Source organism: Carex rostrata, chromosome 11 (assembly GCF_964058835.1).
Source record: "Carex rostrata chromosome 11, lpCarRost1.2, whole genome shotgun sequence".
NCBI lineage: Eukaryota > Viridiplantae > Streptophyta > Magnoliopsida > Poales > Cyperaceae > Carex > Carex rostrata.
This window is the reverse complement of record NC_135928.1, coordinates 11,610,971-11,633,161: the sequence shown is the minus strand read 5'-3', so window position 1 is coordinate 11,633,161 and position 22,191 is coordinate 11,610,971. Positions and strand designations below refer to the sequence as shown.

Here is a 22,191-nt window from a genome sequence, read left to right as displayed (position 1 = left end):
CTTTTTTTTTTTTTTTGCTCAATATATATATATATATATATATATATATATATATATATTAATCGAGCCATTCATGTTTCTAATTACCAATGAGTATAAAATTAGAGGCTTGACCTCTATCTTATTCTCTGTAAAATGGAATTTAGAGATATGTATATTAATGATCATGAGGTTAAGGTAATATTAGTACTGTTCATGTGAAGAGATTATATTTTCAAATTCTGATTCGAAATGAATATTTAAAGTTGAAAGACGACCCCATCTTTATCTAAAAATAAAATTGCAATCATCAAATAAAATAACAAATTAATTAAAATGGTCATTTTTTTTTAGTAAAATATAAAAAGGCTTGTTTCCTAGCTACTACATAGAGATATATAATGCAAGAAACAATAATATTTTTGTTAGAGATGTAAGTTTGAAACTGAATAGATATATATGTAGTTCAATCGTACGTATTAAAATAAGAAGCCTGATATTCTTAATTTAATCAAAATTTTATGGAAAGTGTGCTGAGTTGAAAAGACTATATTATTAGTCATGGTACACAGCTAATGACTAATACAGCTAGGTTTGATTAATGAATGCCACTTCCCAGTTGGCTAGACAAACTCTCTATTAATTAGAAAGTAAAGCAAAAAAAAACAAATTAATAATTACATATATATATATAGCTGAACTCCATAACCAAAAGTGCATCCATTTAATTTGCATAAAGTTTCGGCTTTCCGTCATCTTCAAATAATCTTATGATATGTATATAATTACATGCCAGCCAGGCAATCTAGATTATGAGGTTAGGTTAGCCTTAATTAGATATATTCTATAATTAATGAGGTCAACAATCCTTTTTTTCATGTTTGATAACATGTATATATAAAAAAAATCATTAAAAAAAAGGATAACTTAATTTATAATACAAATACAAGGTAATTAGCATGATACTATGCAGGTATGGATTACACAGTGATCATTAATCTTTACATAGTAATTACCTGACATATCTGGTGACATTATATATGAAAACTATAAACTTAATATTGACTCACACTGGTCAACATTAAATTTCCATCTCCAAACAGTTGACAAGGTTAATTAAGGAGCAGTTCATCTCGATCGACATGCATGCTTGCTCTTATCATAGCACAAAGTTCAAAATATCATTGCATAGTACATACTCTAGCATTGTTAGGCAAACTATAATAAAAAAAAATTAAGTTTTGAGTGCGAAAGCAAACAAATGGTTGCATTAAAATACAAGATGAGGTGAAAGATAGGTCCCATTTAGAGTTTAAATCAATCAAAATGCATGCCAATAAGGAGACATGCTCACATTTCTTATTCACTAAAAGTATTATCTCTCTCTCTCTAGTGTTAATAAGCTAAAGGCATAATCTCTCTAGTGTTTATAAGCAAACAAGTTCTCTTAGTCGCATAGTACTACTCACACTAGCACATTCAAATCTTCCTTCCTATATATCTATAGATTAATTTTCTTGCAATTCAAAATGACTGGCTTTGGATCTCCATGTGGTGCATGCAAATTTCTAAGGAGGAAATGTGTGGGAGGTTGTGTGTTTGCACCTTACTTCTGCCATGAACAAGGTGCCACACAATTTGCAGCTATCCATAGGGTTTTCGGTGCAAGTAATGCATCAAAACTATTAGCACAACTGCCTACCTCTGATCGAGCAGATGCTGCAGCGTCGATTGGATATGAAGCTCAGGCCAGGATCCAAGATCCTGTATATGGCTGCGTAGCCCATATTTTCGTGCTTCAACAGCAAGTAATTTTCTTACTCGATCAATTTGGTAACTAAATTATGCATCCGCATGAATATGTTTAGTGGGTTTTTGTATATTAGCTAGGTAATTAATAAGTATATTGTTTTCAAATAGCACTAGTACATGTGCACAATGGCAGTTTGTTCATTGACTAAGTTTATCTAAATTATGAACTATGTATACTATAGATTTGAGCCAGAATTATGATTATGTTTCCTTATTAAAATTTCTTAGGTAGCAAGCAATTAGTTTAATATAATATATAGGGCTTACATATAAGCAACACAGGGTCTCTTGTTTCTAGAGTAGAAAGTTTCAATCATATATCAATAATAATGTTTCTCCTTGTCCCTTCATTGCTCAGATCATGTAACTATAAATAAAAATGGTGTATTAATCATAGATCAGATTACTATAAGGCTCATAACAGTAGACATTAAATTTCATAGTGCACATTGATTACCACATCAAAATACATTTGCTCTTGTTTCTCCAAATATTCTCAAGGTATTAACCAAGAACCTAACAGCAAATTTAATCTTTAGGCTAAGATTATAATTTTCTTTTTCTAATTCATCTAATTTTGTACATTAACTATGTAGGTTATCAGCCTTCAAGCACAGTTAGCATCTCTCAAAGCACAAGCTGCGCAAAGACAACCTAACTACCACAGCACATGCCAGTATACTGGCACTCAAGACACCAAGTTTTACAACCATGGTGATCAAAGAATTGCACCTTTATCCTTTCAACATCTAAATCTCAACACAAATGATTGTATAAATTACAAGAGCACCTATGACCAAACAAGCCCCGATTCAAACAATTCAGGTATAGTTGAGGAGGATTCCTCGGCTTCTATGGACATGGAAACAAGTGCTTGGGCCGCAGGATATAATGATTCAGAGGATCTTCAATCACTGGCTTATGCATATATGAATCGATCATAATTTAGTTCGTTACAGTTTTGTTTTCTGGTCTGATAAGTTATGTTCGTGCCAGTGTTACTGGTAACTTTACGATGGTTCAAAATGAAACTTTGTTACATCTGGAACAGATCAGTTATAGCATTTACGTGGCATATGCGCACCAACCAAGATACTTTTTTTGATAGAGTAAAGCTTTATTTGCTAGTTTAATACTTCATCTAGGGATTATGCGCGCGAACCTTTTATTTTCTGAAAGGGTTCTATATCTTTTTTTCTTTTGAGGTAAAATCATGAGTCAAGTTTCTCAATATTAAATATTCATAAAAAAACATTCTAGTCGGGTTCGAAATCAACAACTTCTCAGTTACTAAGATTCGTGTTTCCTGCTTCCAAGCCAGTAACACTTCTAGACTTTTATTGTGAACTATGTTATTTCCATTTGTTATTATAACCTTTTATGGTGAAGTACTATATGCTCTGAAAACTAGAAACCATCAAAATAGAACATTAGAACCCACAAAAATTTGCTTTTGGTCATACTTCAAATATTAATCTGAAAACTAGAAACCATCACAAAGTACCAAGCTATTGTTTGACTTGTGATATGAATGTGCGTGGTACCTCTTTCTGCTGTAATTTAGAGGTCATGAGAAAGAGGAGGAGAGGACGTTTTTATTATAACAATTTTTTTAATAGTTCAAACAATAAAAATAGAGTTTTTGTTGTTATCTTCTAAGAATATCGCCTATTATAAAAAAAATGTTATAATAGGCGATTTTGTTGAAGTATATTATCGAGATGTTTTTTTCTTGACAACTAAATTTTAATTTAGTATTAGGTTCTTGTGCACAACTGAACAATATTATTATTATTATTATTAGAGGAGGGTTCAAATGCCTCCATGTTTTTGTGCCTCCATCTCTCTCCATCATTTTCAAAGTTCAAACAATCGATCCGAACCGCTCAACCTAACCTCCATACTAAAATATGTTTGGAGACCAAATTTTATATTTTTAGGAATTTTTTTACTATTTTTTTAGATAGGTACAAAATCAGTAAATTTGAACCATCTAAAAACAGTATTTTTGTACCTATCTAAAAAAATAGTAAACAAATTCCTAAAAATATAAAATTTGGTCTCCAAACATATTTTAGTATGGAGGTTAGGTTGAGCGGTTCGGATCGACTGTTTGAACTTTGAAAATGATAGAGAGAGATGGAGGCATGATGGAGGCACAAAAACATGGAGGCATTTGAACCCTCCTATATAGAACATTTCTAAATAGACTGGGAGAGAAAGATCAATAAATAAAAACATGTCATAAAATCATAATGCTTCAATTCTGTTCTCTCTTACTATAGACAACATTTTTTTTTAAAAACTTGTTTCCAATTAGACAGTTGTGTGTTATAATATGAACAAGCTAGTTTGATAATCTTAGGACTTGTATAGAAAAGTATCATAAAAATTTTAGGGACTAACATTGATTTAAAGTTGACAGTTCATGTTTACCAATTAATCTTGCTTTCTTTTCATGAATTGGGCTAGTTTGCTGATCAAAGTTAGGCCTATTATAAATGCTCTAAACTCGATTTAAAAGGCCTCCTATTTTACGGGCCTAAAAGGCCTAAACACTTGAATTATGGGCCTGATTTGGACTATTGTCAGGTAAAATGGGACCACAGGGAAGGGAAATTTATAACCACTTTAAAAGATTTTTCTAAAAGTTTGCTTACTTTCAGTTGTTTCCATGTAGAATAAGGCATGCGGACCATCATGCACGTAGACATGCATTTCATGATGAACATAATATACAAACTTCCATTATTGCCTTTTTAGATAACTTTTCCCAAGGGGAACAATGATTCGACCAACTTCTTCTTTCAATTCATCCAGACAACAATGAAAAAAGAGAAATTATATCTCTGAAAAATGCAAAATGGAGAGAGAAGCACAAGGAATGGAATCTCAAGAACCAATATGAAGTTGTTAGAATAATACCTGGTAGGGTATAGTTCTTTTTTCTTTATTTTGTTTTTGTTCCGGATTAAATGAAAACAAATTTATAAATTTTATATCATTTGATTAACGATAAAACTTGCATCAAATTTCATGATTTTTTTTTTATATGTTATATATATAAAGTATCAATTATAATTATTTGTTTTATTTTAAAAATATAATTTATTTTTGAAAATTATCAAACTAGCTTGTTCTAAATAGATCTCCACCCATGTTTAAAACATTACTTTTCAGACCAAAATTTTTATTTATACCCTAAAATAAAAAAAATAAACCAAATCACTCTGGATTATGGGAAATTTGAGAAATATTCAGGCCACTAAATGCCCCTGCTGCCCCAAAGACTGTGGTCGCCCAATGATTATGCGGCCTCATTTGTTTTTAGTTCTTTAGAAAAGCCCATATACAACGAATATTTTTTATTGATGTCGGAATAAGTTAAAGTCCAAGCCCTATGGATATCCGAACTGGAAGTGAAAGAAAAGGTATTATCCATGCATATTGATATATATGTTTTATAAGATATTAAATTGTTAATTGATATTTTTCTTTATGAAATTTTGATTCACCAATTCTTAATCTTTATTAATAAAATATTTTAAGTTCAAGAATAATATAAAAAATAAATAAAAAATCAGACAATAAGACTTCTTGTTATTATTAAATTTTTTGTAATCAACATGTTTTCCTTTTTTTTATTGATTTTTTCAAATATATACCCTAAAAAAATCCCCCATTTCATCTTCAATTCTCATCCAAAATGATTCTGCACACACTCCAAAAATTATTGATATTTGTGCCACTTCTGACCGAACAAACATTTTTGATATTCCAGTCAAAATATTTTATGTCATTTACAAAACAAAATGACAAAAAAACAAATGGGCCACATAATCATTTGGAGGCCCCTAGATTAGAGGCCGAGGGGCATATGACACCTCTCAGTCTTTGAAGCCGTATAATGACTTGGTGGCCTGAGTATTTTTCGAATTCCTCAGAATCTGGAGTGTTTTGGTTTATTTTCTTTTCGTGATTAGGGTATAAAAAAAAATTTCGGCTTTTCAAAAGTTATCTTAATACCTCAATGGCTACTGAGAAGTGCGTTTAATAGGGGTGCAAATGGGTTGGATATTATCCGACCGTATCCGTATCCATATTCGAAAATTAGATAGGGATATCCGATATTCGAATATCCGTGCGGATACAGATACAAATATAGTTTTGAATTTTAATTACCCGTATCCAAATAATAGGTATATACCATATAGTTTATCATAAGTTATGAAAATATTTATGTATATATCTACGGATATCCGATATCCGATATCCGATATCCGAATCCGTATGTATTCGTCTAATATCCGATCCGTATCTGAAAATTAAAAGCGGATACGGATATAGTTTTACCACTATCGATGCGTATCCGATCCGTTTGCACCCCTAGCGTTTAAACATTGCTTAAGAACTTCAATATACCATAAAGACTAAAAGTTAGATTTAAATAAAAAAAATATATTCATTTTATGTATTCCTCTATTTCGCACATCCATATTAATCTATTTTCTTGAAGCTTGAATCGTAGGGAAAAAATATAAAATTGAAATAAAATCTACATCATTAATTTTGTGATATGTGGCACTTTCTTCAATGTTAGTATTAAAAATTGAGATATTAATATTGTTATGAATAGTATTAAGAAAGAGGAGGGATTTAATTATAAACAGTTGATCTGTACCGTTCAACATGATATTCATTTTAACATGTTCTTGAAGACCAAATTTTATATTTTTTGAAAATTATTTACTATTTTTTTAAATATTTTGAAAATCGTTGTTTTTCAATTGTCCAAAATTGTTTGTAAACAACAATTTTGTACACATATTAATAAATACTAAAAATATTCAAAAAAATATAAATTTTGGTCTACAATCACATTTTAATATGGATATCGTGTTGAACGGTTCGAATCGACAGTTTAAACTTATAAACATATGGTATCAAAATATGTCACTATAAAATGGTATAACCAGTGTTCTAAATAGCTAGTTATAGCGGCGCTATAGCTTTTCCGGACCATAAATGCTAAGCTATAAGATAAAAGTGCGCTAACTCAGCTACGACCGCTATAGATGTAATAGCTAACTGCTATTACCGCTATGCTACATGGGCTTTTTTTTGCAATTTATATGAGCTTTTGTACTTCTATTCTTATTTCTAATGCTACACGGTCTTCTACAATAAGTATGCTAAATCAAACTATGTGCTTTTGTTTTTATTTGTAATTTATTTTCTCATTTGTAAAATTATTATCATTTGTTTCAATTGAAAGCTGATTTTGATTATTATTATAATATATAAAATATTTAAATATCTATACTTACTTCATTTACCTTATAAAAATTAATTGTTCTTCATCTATTATAATATGTAATACTATGAAGTATGAACTATTAAATAATGTTACTTTTTAGATCATTTTTTTTCTTCTTATTTGCGTCATTGATAAAAAGTATAGACTTAGATTAGTTGTCATTTAGTTGTTACCACAATTATCCAATATTGATTATGCATGTTAGATGTGATCTGTGTTATTTTCTCTATGTGTTCATAAAAAATTATCGCATTTCAATTTTGTTTATATGTGAATTAATAAGTTGAAAAATCAACTTCTAGAAATTATCCAACAATTCAACAATTCATCAAATGATATGTTATTGAAAAATATGACATTTGAAATGTTATAACATTCAACAAGTTTCTTCTTGAAAAATATACAAAAAAATGTTGAATTTTAAGTTTTACTTTTCAAATGTTGAATTGTTGATTTTTATATCATTTGATGAATTGTTGAATTTTATAATCATCAAATGTTATTGATGACAACTTTAATAGCTCAAAACTTAAAATTTAAAAGTCAAAATAAAAAATTATGACATTTCAAGTTTGTTGATTTTCCAATATCATTTTCTTGATGACAACAATTTAATATCATTTTTAGAAGCGACAACCAAAACAAACTTAAAATGTCATAATTTTTTATTTTGACTTTTAAATTTTAAGTTTTGAGTTATTAAAGTTTTTAAAAATGAAAGATGATGGAGACACAAAAAATGAAAGAATTTGAACTCTCCTCTTATTTTAATAGTAGAGCCGTACCGTTATTTAATCCGGACCGTCCAATTATGTAAAAAAAACAATATAAATGACATCTTGAATCCTTTACTAAAGGAACTTTAACTTGATCTATATATCTTAGTTTAAAATTTAAAGAGAAGGATTCCCAGTAACCACAATTTTGGTGGCTCATTATGACCATAACCTTTTTTTTCACATTGTATTTATATATTCAAATTTGGAACCTCAAACAACATATTTGTGAACCTTTGTTCTGATATCTAACAAATTATTTTTGTAAAGTAATGCGCTTATGCGCTCACTTAAAAATTAATAAAACTTCCAATTTGTTCTGTACAAGATCATAGATAGGAAAAATCAACTATTTAAGAAATTCATATTTATAATATTAACGTGAATGTATTATTTTAGAAATAAAATAAGATTAACAGATCACATTTATTGTTTAAGATTCAATTTTTACAAAACAATTCAAATTTTGATTTATTTATATAAAAGCGGAGCGGGCATTTGATGGGCATTAGACTCAAATCAGTTCGATGTCCGCTCGGAATCGTCCACGTAGCTTCAATATTCGTGCATTTCACTTTAATATTTGTGCGGATCAAACACACATATATTTTGAATCGAATTCCGAGTGGACCAATACCCCGTCAGTCACGAGTGCGTATCCTCTGAGATATCTCAACTTTTGCGTGACCGACGTGTCCGGTGCCTATTCGGGGTGATGTAGAGTCAGTATTATGTGTGCTTTGAGATTCGTGCAGAGCATATTTAAACGGTTGGGATTTTCCATAAAGTCACGCAAAGTTTGAGATATCTCAGAGGATACGAATTCGTCAGACACACCCGGCTTCCCGATTTTTTTAAAAATACCCCAAAGAAAAATTAAATTATTAATAATAACCAGGTTTTTGAAAAAATTTTAAAAATGCCCAAACCGCCTCAAAATTCGGCAGTCCGGAATTTTAATTCCTAACCGCCCCAAAATTCGGCGGTCCGGAATTAAAATTCCAAACCGCCAATAAATTCGGCGGTCCGAGAATTTAATTATTATTATTATTTTTTTTTTTTTTTTTTAGGAAACTCAACTTTGCACCTCTGATTAACATAGCAAACGACCTTGAAAAATTGTGAAAATTTACCGACATGCAGTCTTGAGATGGTAGAACAAGACTGTGAAGTTTCATACAAAATCTCCGAACAAGGTCGTGAGATATCGGCTCTCAAATATTGCCCGAACTGCTGAATATTTCATTCTCAGCCCAATTTTGCACCTCTGGTTAACATAGCAAAGGACCTTGAAAAATTGTGAAAATTGACCGACATGCAGTCTTGACACGGTAGAACAGGACTGTGAAGTTTCATACAAAATCTCCGAACAAGGTCGTGAGATATCGGCTCTCAAATATTGCCCGAACTGCTGAATATTTCATTCTCAGCCCAATTTTGCACCTCTAGTTAACATAGCAAAGGACCTTGACAAATTCTGAAAATTGACCGACATGCATTCTTGACACGGTAGAACAGGACTGTGAAGTTTCATACAAAATCTCCGAACAGGTCGTGAGATATCGGCTCTCAAATATTGCCCGAACTGCTGAATATTTCATTCTCAGCCCAATTTTGCACCTCTGGTTAACATAGCAAACGACCTTGAAAAATTGTGAAAATTGACCGACATGCAGTCTTGACACAGTAGAACAGGACTGTGAAGTTTTATATAAAATCTCCGAACAGGTCGTGAGATATCGGCTCTCAAATATTGCGGCACCAAACGAAAATTTTAAACTGAATTTTTGAGGCACCAAACGATTTTTTTGAAAATTCTGATGTTTTTTTGAGACACCAATCGTGAGAACAGCACTGCCAAGTTTCATGCAGAATCTCTAAACAGAACGTGAGATATAAGCTCGCAAAAATAGCCCCAACCGATGAATGTTTCATCCGGGGTCCAACTTTGCACTTCTGGTTTCCTTAGCAAAACATCTTATTTTGAAGTATTTTTTTTTTCTTATTTTTTTAGTGTTTTTTTTTTCTAAAATTGTTTAATATTTTTTTATTGTACGAATACTATCATAAAACATAGTTCAACCCAAAACTAAAACTAAAACATAATAAAACATAATAAAACAAAATAAAACATAAAACATAAAACATAATAAAACATAATAAGCCCGATAAATCATAAAACATAATAAGCTAACTAAAAACTAAAACATAAAACATAATAAGCTAACTACAAACATAAAACATAATAAAATATAAAACACTAAATAATAAAACTATAAAACACTAAATTTTTTGTAATCAACATGTTTTCCTTTTTTTTATTGATTTTTTCAAATATATACCCTAAAAAAATCCCCCATTTCATCTTCAATTCTCATCCAAAATGATTCTGCACACACTCCAAAAATTATTGATATTTGTGCCACTTCTGACCGAACAAACATTTTTGATATTCCAGTCAAAATATTTTATGTCATTTACAAAACAAAATGACAAAAAAACAAATGGGCCACATAATCATTTGGAGGCCCCTAGATTAGAGGCCGAGGGGCATATGACACCTCTCAGTCTTTGAAGCCGTATAATGACTTGGTGGCCTGAGTATTTTTCGAATTCCTCAGAATCTGGAGTGTTTTGGTTTATTTTCTTTTCGTGATTAGGGTATAAAAAAAAATTTCGGCTTTTCAAAAGTTATCTTAATACCTCAATGGCTACTGAGAAGTGCGTTTAATAGGGGTGCAAATGGGTTGGATATTATCCGACCGTATCCGTATCCATATTCGAAAATTAGATAGGGATATCCGATATTCGAATATCCGTGCGGATACAGATACAAATATAGTTTTGAATTTTAATTACCCGTATCCAAATAATAGGTATATACCATATAGTTTATCATAAGTTATGAAAATATTTATGTATATATCTACGGATATCCGATATCCGATATCCGATATCCGATCCGTATCCGTATGTATTCGTCTAATATCCGATCCGTATCTGAAAATTAAAAGCGGATACGGATATAGTTTTACCACTATCGATGCGTATCCGATCCGTTTGCACCCCTAGCGTTTAAACATTGCTTAAGAACTTCAATATACCATAAAGACTAAAAGTTAGATTTAAATAAAAAAAATATATTCATTTTATGTATTCCTCTATTTCGCACATCCATATTAATCTATTTTCTTGAAGCTTGAATCGTAGGGAAAAAATATAAAATTGAAATAAAATCTACATCATTAATTTTGTGATATGTGGCACTTTCTTCAATGTTAGTATTAAAAATTGAGATATTAATATTGTTATGAATAGTATTAAGAAAGAGGAGGGATTTAATTATAAACAGTTGATCTGTACCGTTCAACATGATATTCATTTTAACATGTTCTTGAAGACCAAATTTTATATTTTTTGAAAATTATTTACTATTTTTTTAAATATTTTGAAAATCGTTGTTTTTCAATTGTCCAAAATTGTTTGTAAACAACAATTTTGTACACATATTAATAAATACTAAAAATATTCAAAAAAATATAAATTTTGGTCTACAATCACATTTTAATATGGATATCGTGTTGAACGGTTCGAATCGACAGTTTAAACTTATAAACATATGGTATCAAAATATGTCACTATAAAATGGTATAACCAGTGTTCTAAATAGCTAGTTATAGCGGCGCTATAGCTTTTCCGGACCATAAATGCTAAGCTATAAGATAAAAGTGCGCTAACTCAGCTACGACCGCTATAGATGTAATAGCTAACTGCTATTACCGCTATGCTACATGGGCTTTTTTTTTACAATTTATATGAGCTTTTGTACTTCTATTCTTATTTCTAATGCTACACGGTCTTCTACAATAAGTATGCTAAATCAAACTATGTGCTTTTGTTTTTATTTGTAATTTATTTTCTCATTTGTAAAATTATTATCATTTGTTTCAATTGAAAGCTGATTTTGATTATTATTATAATATATAAAATATTTAAATATCTATACTTACTTCATTTACCTTATAAAAATTAATTGTTCTTCATCTATTATAATATGTAATACTATGAAGTATGAACTATTAAATAATGTTACTTTTTAGATCATTTTTTTTCTTCTTATTTGCGTCATTGATAAAAAGTATAGACTTAGATTAGTTGTCATTTAGTTGTTACCACAATTATCCAATATTGATTATGCATGTTAGATGTGATCTGTGTTATTTTCTCTATGTGTTCATAAAAAATTATCGCATTTCAATTTTGTTTATATGTGAATTAATAAGTTGAAAAATCAACTTCTAGAAATTATCCAACAATTCAACAATTCATCAAATGATATGTTATTGAAAAATATGACATTTGAAATGTTATAACATTCAACAAGTTTCTTCTTGAAAAATATACAAAAAAATGTTGAATTTTAAGTTTTACTTTTCAAATGTTGAATTGTTGATTTTTATATCATTTGATGAATTGTTGAATTTTATAATCATCAAATGTTATTGATGACAACTTTAATAGCTCAAAACTTAAAATTTAAAAGTCAAAATAAAAAATTATGACATTTCAAGTTTGTTGATTTTCCAATATCATTTTCTTGATGACAACAATTTAATATCATTTTTAGAAGCGACAATCAAAACAAACTTAAAATGTCATAATTTTTTATTTTGACTTTAAAATTTTAAGTTTTGAGTTATTAAAGTTTTTAAAAATGAAAGATGATGGAGACACAAAAAATGAAAGAATTTGAACTCTCCTCTTATTTTAATAGTAGAGCCGTACCGTTATTTAATCCGGACCGTCCAATTATGTAAAAAAAACAATATAAATGACATCTTGAATCCTTTACTAAAGGAACTTTAACTTGATCTATATATCTTAGTTTAAAATTTAAAGAGAAGGATTCCCAGTAACCACAATTTTGGTGGCTCATTATGACCATAACCTTTTTTTTTCACATTATATTTATATATTCAAATTTGGAACCTCAAACAACATATTTGTGAACCTTTGTTCTGATATCTAACAAATTATTTTTGTAAAGTAATGCGCTTATGCGCTCACTTAAAAATTAATAAAACTTCCAATTTGTTCTGTACAAGATCATAGATAGGAAAAATCAACTATTTAAGAAATTCATATTTATAATATTAACGTGAATGTATTATTTTAGAAATAAAATAAGATTAACAGATCACATTTATTGTTTAAGATTCAATTTTTACAAAACAATTCAAATTTTGATTTATTTATATAAAAGCGGAGCGGGCATTTGATGGGCATTAGACTAAAATCAGTTCGATGTCCGCTCGGAATCGTCCACGTAGCTTCAATATTCGTGCATTTCACTTTAATATTTGTGCGGATCAAACACACATATATTTTGAATCGAATTCCGAGTGGACCAATACCCCGTCAGACACGAGTGCGTATCCTCTGAGATATCTCAACTTTTGCGTGACCGACGTGTCCGGTGCCTATTCGGGGTGATGTAGAGTCAGTATTTGTGTGCTTTGAGATTCGTGCAGAGCGTATTTAAACGGTTGGGATTTTCCATAAAGTCACGCAAAGTTTGAGATATCTCAGAGGATACGAATTCGTCAGACACACCCGGCTTCCATATAAAAGGTTGTGGTCATGAGGCTTAAAAAATTTAATCATTTGTGTCAAAATAAATTGTACTACCCGGATGGAACCTCAAAATTTGAGTTACCTCAGGTGATAAATTCATTCCAGACTTCCAGTTCCATAGGGTGATGGGATGGTACAGCTTTTATGGGAAGACATTTCAATCTGATGTCTTATTTGTACTAGGAAATAAATTTATGATGTTCTTTTAATTTGTCAAACAAACTCAGAGGATAGCAATAAGAGTAGCTCAGAGGTATTGTAAATGACGAGGGAAAATAATTCAAGATGAGAAAGTTTAAAATATGTTACCTAAAGTAGGTAATAATAAATTGTATAAATCAGAATTTGGTTTGATTTTCAGAGAAGTGGGGACTCTGGATTCTTGATGCAGTATTGAGAGTTATTGCACCTAATAAAGCATAAAAGGAAAAAAAAAAAAATAACAAAAGGTGAGAGAGAGAGAAGAAAAAGATATTCTGGTTAAACAGTCCTTGCAGTTTAACTAAGCAACAAAAGGACATCTTTTCAAAAGAAAAATAAAAGACACCATCAGAGTAGAGAGAGAGAGAGACTTTAATAAAAGGATAATTAATTAAGCTACTCCACCTCATCCAATGGAACCGCATAAAATCACTGATATGTGAATTCAAGATAGGTTTTGAAACAAAAATATATCAAATATTTAAATGTCAAAATTCATTTTGAACTCATGTGTGACAGTGTCATTGACTTTAGGGGTAAAAATTTTCTATCCACAGAGGGCAGGTGATCCTGTTCAAACAGACCCAACTCGATAATTAAGAAAAAAAAAATCAAACTGATTATGACCTCTAATTACGAGACGGTCTCTTTTCCTAGCGTCACTTCCTCTCTGTAAAGCAATGCATATGCTCTTGGATTACTGCAACCCCAGGCAACCAAATCTGGACAAAAATGTTGAGTTTTTTAATGACACTGTAATAATCCGCATGTTGATATCATGATATGACAATCAAAACAAATACTATTTTACCCTGCACGAGACACTGCATGTAAACAGGAGATATATAATGTAACATCAAGCTACATATGCATCAGAAATGTACCTTCAGGCAGGAATTTTTTTCATAAATCATAATTAAAAAAATTAATGTTACGGAACCAATATGATTATTTTTTTTTTTCAAAAAGCATAAGGACCGTGGGGTTCCCAAGGTCTCAATTTTTTTATTTTTTTATTTTTATTTTTATAAAACAGAGTTTTTTTAAATTTTTTTATTTTTGTATTAAAAAATTAGAAATGTTGAATATATTTCTTTGAAAATAGATGAAATACAATATAATTTGATTTATTAGAAAGTGTCACACCCCAAATCCACCGGGTCTGACAGCCTGCCGCGTGTATAAATCAAGCGTCACATATACACGCAAGGCAGTGGATCTTTTATATGCATTGCCAATATCCTCATCTGCTGCGTCCGAGTAACAAACCTGAAAATAATCAAGAGGGTGGGGGTGAGAATAAATTCTCAGTGCGAATTTGCCACAGTTGAATTATTGGACTTGCAATCAAACTCTATATTCAAAAATGAAACCCAAACCAATAACAGTTCAAACAGATATATGTATAATCATAAATAACATAATACCGATGCTCGACAACAATGAATCAACCTGAAACACAGTTTACGGAATTTCCAAGATGAATTTCAAACACAACATATACTTTGGCTTAACTCGATTCATAACTCAGTTCATTAGGGCTTGTAGCAATTACAGATGTTCTTTCGAGCTGAACCTTTATCAAACCCACATCTGTAGGGTTACTGACACCTACAGATGGCCAACCGCTGGACCCTTTATCTGACACCCATCTGCAATCGCTTGGCTTAACAGTTTATTAAGGTCTGGTTCGAATCATATAAAGAAAATCCACTTTGGAATCATTCCAATAGTCGTAATATTCAATTGACCTTTCAAATGCATTAACACGTAGGAAAATGCCACCGAGCCATAGACGTTACACATGTCACCCACGATTTCCAATCACACATCTCATAACATAATCACCCTCCCTCGTCCCAACCGGTACTGGGAATATCGAGGGCCGTTCACCTAAGGCCATTTAGGATCCTGGGAATCCAAGTCAGCATACAGCCCCGACTTGGCAAATTCATTGGATCCAAGTGCTTAACTTCGTAAATCCATTCACATACATTCACATACACAGCTCGTGGTGACTTTCAATCAAAATCAGATCACAATAGATCAACATAACCTATAACCATACCAGCATGCAAATCATTCAATTCAGATCAATTCGAGTTTAATTTAATTGGGCTATGCAAATGCTCTACGCAATTCAGTGATGCAATCAATGATATTCAACATGACAAACGAAAACACAGTTTAATTCCTGAAAATAAAGTATCAAACAAGTCCAAGAATCCCGCACCTGATTATGACGAGCGTACCGCTTAATTTAAGGATCAGACATCTCGAATCACCTCGCGATATCTTGCTCGACCGAGGCTACACCTATATTATACGTATACTTAATTTAAATCATTGTTCGACAATTTATCTGCGTACTTGAGTGATATTATTTTCTTTATACTTTCCTTATCATAATCTTATTTAAAAGCTAAATCAAATTTCAGTTTCTTTTACATTCTAGCATTGGACCCAAGTATGCACAAATATATATATATCATGTCGTTAATCAAACCAATTCAAAGGCAAAGTTATTTAAACTATTTCATTTTAATTCAAGTATAGCCCAACAATAAAGTCACGGCCATCATTCCATATAAATTCACATCTTTTTCATATTGGTCCTCAATCAATATAAATTTCCCACAATGGCGTCTGCTTTGCAATTATACCGCTTTACTCTAAACATTTGCAATTTGATCCTAGTAATTTTTAAAATCATCACATCTACTTACTTTAATTAAAGGACCAAATTTTAGCAAAGGTTTAAGCCTCTAATTAACAATTCACAATTTACTCCAATTCCATTATTTTAATTCTCAAAGCCGAAATCCAATTCTATTTACACATACACATCATGTCATATTCATTTCAATATTTTAGCCCCTTTAATTCATACAAATCACTATGGTCATACATTTTACAATTCCGACCCTTAATAAAAATCATTTGCAACATAGCCCCTTATACTTAATTTATTCGAGCAATTCGATCGAGTCGGGAAAATCAACAACCCGTCCTTCGATAATTAGTCAATTCAAGTGCTACGACATTAATCGATTCATCAAAACACAAATCAAGAATTTTAGAAATTAACCGAAAAAGAAAAGGTCGAAACAAGGGATCGGTTCCGAGGGTTTCGTCTCGCCTTGCGGCCATCTTACTCGAGCACAAGCGAGCACCATAGCAACACCAAGCCATCACCATCACGGCACCAAGCCAACACCGGGGCAGCACCCCGCCTAAACCCTAGTTTCTAGGGTTTCACGGGAGAGGAGGGGAGGCGGGAAAAGAGGAGGAGGGGCAGGGGCTTCGGGCGGGTCTGCTGGGTCAGACCGAGAAGGAAAGAGAGGAGAGAGTGGGGGCGGCGGCTGCTGGCCGTGGCAGCGGCGGAAGGGGAGGGGCGGGGCCCTGTTTTCGGTGTAGAAGAGTGGGGAGGGGGCGGGTTTGGGGTTTCCCAAACCGAGAAGGAGAGAGAGAGGAGAGGGGGGGGGCGTGGGTGTGAGCGTGGGCGGCTAGCCGGCGACGGGATGGGGCGGAGGGGGCGGAGCCCCTCTCTTTTTTTTCCTTTCCTTTGGCGTAACAGGGAGGGAAGGGGACGGGTGGGGAGGGGGGGCTGGGTCTGTCACGGGTTGGGAGGGAGAGGAGAGAAAGAGAGAAGGGAGAGGGTGGGATATTAAATGGGTTGCTTTAAGATTCGTGCTGGGTGGGACGGGTGGCTAATAAAATTCCAACACTTAATTTGTAGCATTTAAGATCCGTGCTAGATGAATCAAATGGTCTAAACAATTCAGAATTTAACATTGTTTCTTTATATTGGTTTTAAAGTCTGTTTCTTTTATAAGTTCGAATCGAAGTTTCGTAAAATTTTGCAATTAATTTCGTATGAATATTTTGTACTTTTATTTCTCTATTCTAATATTCAAATCATTTGGTATTAATTGTACATCTCTATTTATATATATATATATATTTATTTGATTAAACTCCTATAATTCATTAATAAACAAGATTTATAAATTTCATAATTTATGTGTACAAATAATTCGTATTGTTATATTTTAAATCTAGAGTTCAACTAGGTCAATTACTTAACGAGTCAATTTATTTCCTTTTCTAAAATTCCATGAACTCGTAACAAATTTTTCTAAGTTATGAATTTACCGAATAGTCACAATTTATCTATAGTGCTATATTTTATTTTATGTTTAACTCTAACTTTTAATATACATAATTTCATACTTCCTTTATATTTCGAAATTTTAGTTTCGTTTTAGTCGGTCAGAAGTTTTCTGAACGATCGTTTAAATTAATTAAACTTTTTATTTAAACCAAATGATTGATTAAGAATTTTAATCATGTTTTAAAATTTCAGAATGTAACAGAAAGACTGCAACAAATAACCCGGATCAATATTTTTCAGGTCGGGTTTTTCGCGGCTGTAAGAAAAATTAATATATTTCTTTATGTGTTATTAGAAAAAAATAAAAATGCTTAGATTCTTAGTTATTAATCCCGGTTCAAAAGTCACTTCTAGGTAATCCAGAAAATATTGTGATCATTCTAGTACATTTAATTTATGAAAAGTTGTATCTATTTTTGAAAAAAAAAACAAAAACTTTTAAGTTATTTAATGATTGTTATTCAAAAAGAATTCTCAAAATAGATATAACTTTTTTATAAATTAAATGTCCTAGAAGGATCACAATATTTTCTGGATTACCTAGAAGTGACTTTTGAACCGGGATCAATAACTCAAAATCTAAGCATTTTTTTTTCTAATAACACATAAAGAAATATATTAATTTTTCTTACAGCCGCAAAAAACCCGACCTGAAAAATATTGATCCGGGTTATTTATTGCAGTCTTTCTAATAAATCAAATTATATTGTATTTCATCTATTTTCAAAGAAATATATTCAACATTTCTAATATTTTAATACAAAAAATAAAAAATTTAAAAAAAATTATGTTTTATAAAAAAAAAATTCCCACGGTCTGGAAATTTTTTTTGTTTTTTTTAAAAAAAAAATTCAGATCATGGGAACCCCACGATCCTTATGATTTTTGATAAAAAAAAAAATCAATCATATTGGTTCCGTAAAATTCGTTTTATTAATTATTATTTATGAAAAAAATTCTTCAGGCAGCAACTTTGTGAGCCATATTAAAGCTGAATCTCAATGTACAGCCTTATTTTCTCCTGTAATCTATCATTGGTCTAGGACAGCAGCAACAGAGAATTTTTTTTATAAACCATAAATAATTAAATGAAATTTACATTACCAATATGATTGTTTTTTTTTTGAAAAACCATAAGGACCGTATGGTTCCTACGGTCTCCAAAATTGCATTTCTCCAGACCGTAGGGACCACACGGTCTTACCTTCTTCTTCTTTTTTTTCAGTTTTTTCATTTTTTCACGATTGCTGCACAATTTCTGCCACAGAAGATCCCAATAATGTTTTTTTTTCTCAAGATTTGACGCACCATTCGGTCTCTATATATTTTTTTCATAAATGGTTCATGTTGTAATTGTAGTATAAAAAAGTAGTTTATGTAGTAATTTATTTGCATATAGTATTAAAAAAATGGTTGATGTGTAATTTTTTTTAGTAGTATAAATAGTTTATGTAGTAATTGTAGTATAAATAAATGTTTTATCTAGTAATTTATTTGCATATAGTTTGCATGTAGTATAAATAAATGATTTACGTAGTAATTGTACTATAAATAAATTGTTTATGTAGTAATTTATTTGCATGTAGTATAAATAAATGGTTTATGTGTAATTATTTTTAGTAGTATAAAAAATGGTGAAAATGGTCGAGAAGAAGAAATCAATCATCTGTTGGTTGGAGGAAGGAAGAGGATGGATATTTATATCAAAAAAAAAAAAAAAAAAAAAAATATATATATATATATATATATATATATAGAGGTTGGCTAAGATCAAAGTGGTAGTTCCTGAGCTTTGGTGCTACCAATTCGTTTTTCAATTTTCAAAGTTCAAAACGTCGATTCGAACCATTCAAGTTGTTCTCCATATTAAATTGTGCTTGGAGACCAAATTTTACATTTTTCTGATTTTTTTTTACTATTTATTAAGCCACTTTGAAAATCGTTGATCCAACGGTGGCTTAACAAAACAGTAAAATCAGAAGCCACCGTTGGATCAGCTGTTTTCAAAGTGACTTAATAAATAGTAAAAAAATTCAAAAAAAATGTAAAATTTGGTCTCCAAGCACAATTTAATATGGAAAACAACTTGAACGGTTCGGATCGACGTTTTGAAATTTAAAAATTAAAAAAAAAATTGGTAGCACCAAAGCTCAGGAACTACCACTTTGATCTTAGCCAACCTCTCTCTCTCTCTATATATATATATATAGAGAGAGAGAGAGAGAGAGATGGGCTACGGTGAGTTAAGAAGTAAAACACGTTTCTACTTCACGTCGTATTTTTATTTTGAAAGTCCAAACGACCGATCCGAACCATTAGATGTTTAATCCATATTGAAATGTGCTTGGAGACCAAATTTTACATTTTTTGGAATTTTTTTACTATTTATTAAGCATTTTTGAAAATTGCTGTTTTGCTGTGAACAGTAAAATTTTCTGGACCATCAGATCAGCGACTTTCAAAATTGCTTAATAAATAGTAAAAAAATTCCAAAAAATATAAAATTTGGTCTCCAAGCACATTTCAATATGGAGAACAAGATGAACGGTTCGGATCGACGTTTTGAACTTTAAAATCGCAAGGTATGAGCGTGAAGTAAAATAGTCGCTTTACTTCGCAACTCACCATAGCCCATCTCTTTCTCTCTCTCTCTCTCTATATATATATATATATATATATATATATAGAGAGAGAGAGAGAGAGAGAGCAAGGCTACCATATATTGTAATGCATAGGCATTCTTGTGCATTGGACTATAAATCACCGAATTCAAAGTCCAAATGACCGATCCAAACCGTTCATCTTGTTCTCCATATTAATATGTGTTTGCAGACCAAATTTTATATTTTTTTGGAATTTTTTTACTATTTATTAAGCCACTTTGAAAATCGCTAATCCAACGGTGCCTTTTGATTTTACTGTTACCGTTGGATCAGCGATTTTCAAAGTGGCTTAATAGATAGTTAAACAATTCCAAAAAATATAAAATTTGGTCTCCAAGCACATATTAATATGGAGAACAAGATGAACGGTTTGGATCGGTCATTTGGACTTTGAATCCGGTGATTTATAGTCCAATGCACAAAAATAGCTATGCATTGCAATGCATGGTAGCCTTACTATATATATATGTCGGTCTCCAATTAAAATTCACTTGCACAGTGAAAAAAATATATATACATGGAGACCGTAGGGACCATACGGTCTTACCTTCTTCTTTTTTCAGTTTTTCCCATTTACACCATTGGTCATACGAGAAATTGAAAAAACTGAAGAAAAAAAAGGTAAGACCGTATGGTCCCTACGGTATGGAGAAATGCAATTTTGGAGACCGTAGGGATCATACGGTCCTTATGGTTTTTTTTAAAAAAAAAAGCAATTATATTGGTATCATAAATTTGATTTAATTATTTATGGTTTATTAAAAAAATTCAGCAACAGATATGTTACAATTGTCAAGGGCTACAGTTTTATTATTTTTTTATTTAATGAAAAGTTATGATTTTTAAAAATTCTGAAAAAAAAATAGTAAATAATTTCCAAAAAATATAAAATTTGGTCTCCAAGCACATCTTAAGTTGGAAGGTTAGAATCGGCTATTTGAACTTTGAAAATGAAAATATGAGCGAGAAGTAAAATATCATCTTTAAGGCCTTGTTCGGCACAGTTACTGTGCGCGTAGGAAAAAAAAAATTCAGTTGATCTGAACCTTAAAACAAAGAAAAATATCATCTTTAAGGCCTTGTTCGGAACAGTGAACTGCTGCTTTCTAGAGTTCACCTAACTGGAGAGAAAATTAAAAATCTACAAGCGTGACACTTGTATGGCGGTACCGGTATATTTGGGGAACAGGGCGCATGCAAAGAAAACAAGTTTTAGAATTATGGTAGGCCCTCATGGCCTTGGTGTGGTAATAAATCTTTAAAGCATGGCCCACTTTCCAGTTGGCCCATTAAATTACTAGTCACCATTCACCAAAGCATGTTAAAAAAAAAGTAAGAAAGGAATATAAGAGCTCTTTTCTATCATGTTTCAGCTGTAAATTGTTCTTGCATCCCTCTCATCCCTCTCAGCTGTCAAAAGTTTGTGATTTGAGAATAATTTAGGTATAATTCGAGAATGATTCGGTATCACAACAAAGCAAAAAAAAAAAAAAACCGCATTTTTTTTCACAAATAATTCGTGAATAAAATGTATTATATGTTTTTTTTTTTGTGTTTTATTCGGTGTTCGGTTCGGAAACATCAAAAATCCAAATAAAACACGAATAATTCGTGAATATATCATGAACCATGTTA

The 22,191-nt window shown here is 31.2% G+C and overlaps 1 protein-coding gene across 1 annotated transcript; it reads left to right on the top strand.

Annotated features, from left to right (window-relative positions):
* The first annotated feature begins 1,444 nt into the window (after nt 1-1,444).
* On the top strand, nt 1,445-2,899 carry LOC144562260 (LOB domain-containing protein CRL1-like). Its single transcript, XM_078311447.1, has 2 exons — nt 1,445-1,787; nt 2,388-2,899. The coding sequence occupies exons 1-2, from the start codon at nt 1,509-1,511 to the stop codon at nt 2,733-2,735; spliced, it is 627 nt and encodes a 208-aa protein (XP_078167573.1). The 5' UTR covers nt 1,445-1,508; the 3' UTR covers nt 2,736-2,899.
* The last annotated feature ends 19,292 nt before the right edge of the window (nt 2,900-22,191 follow it).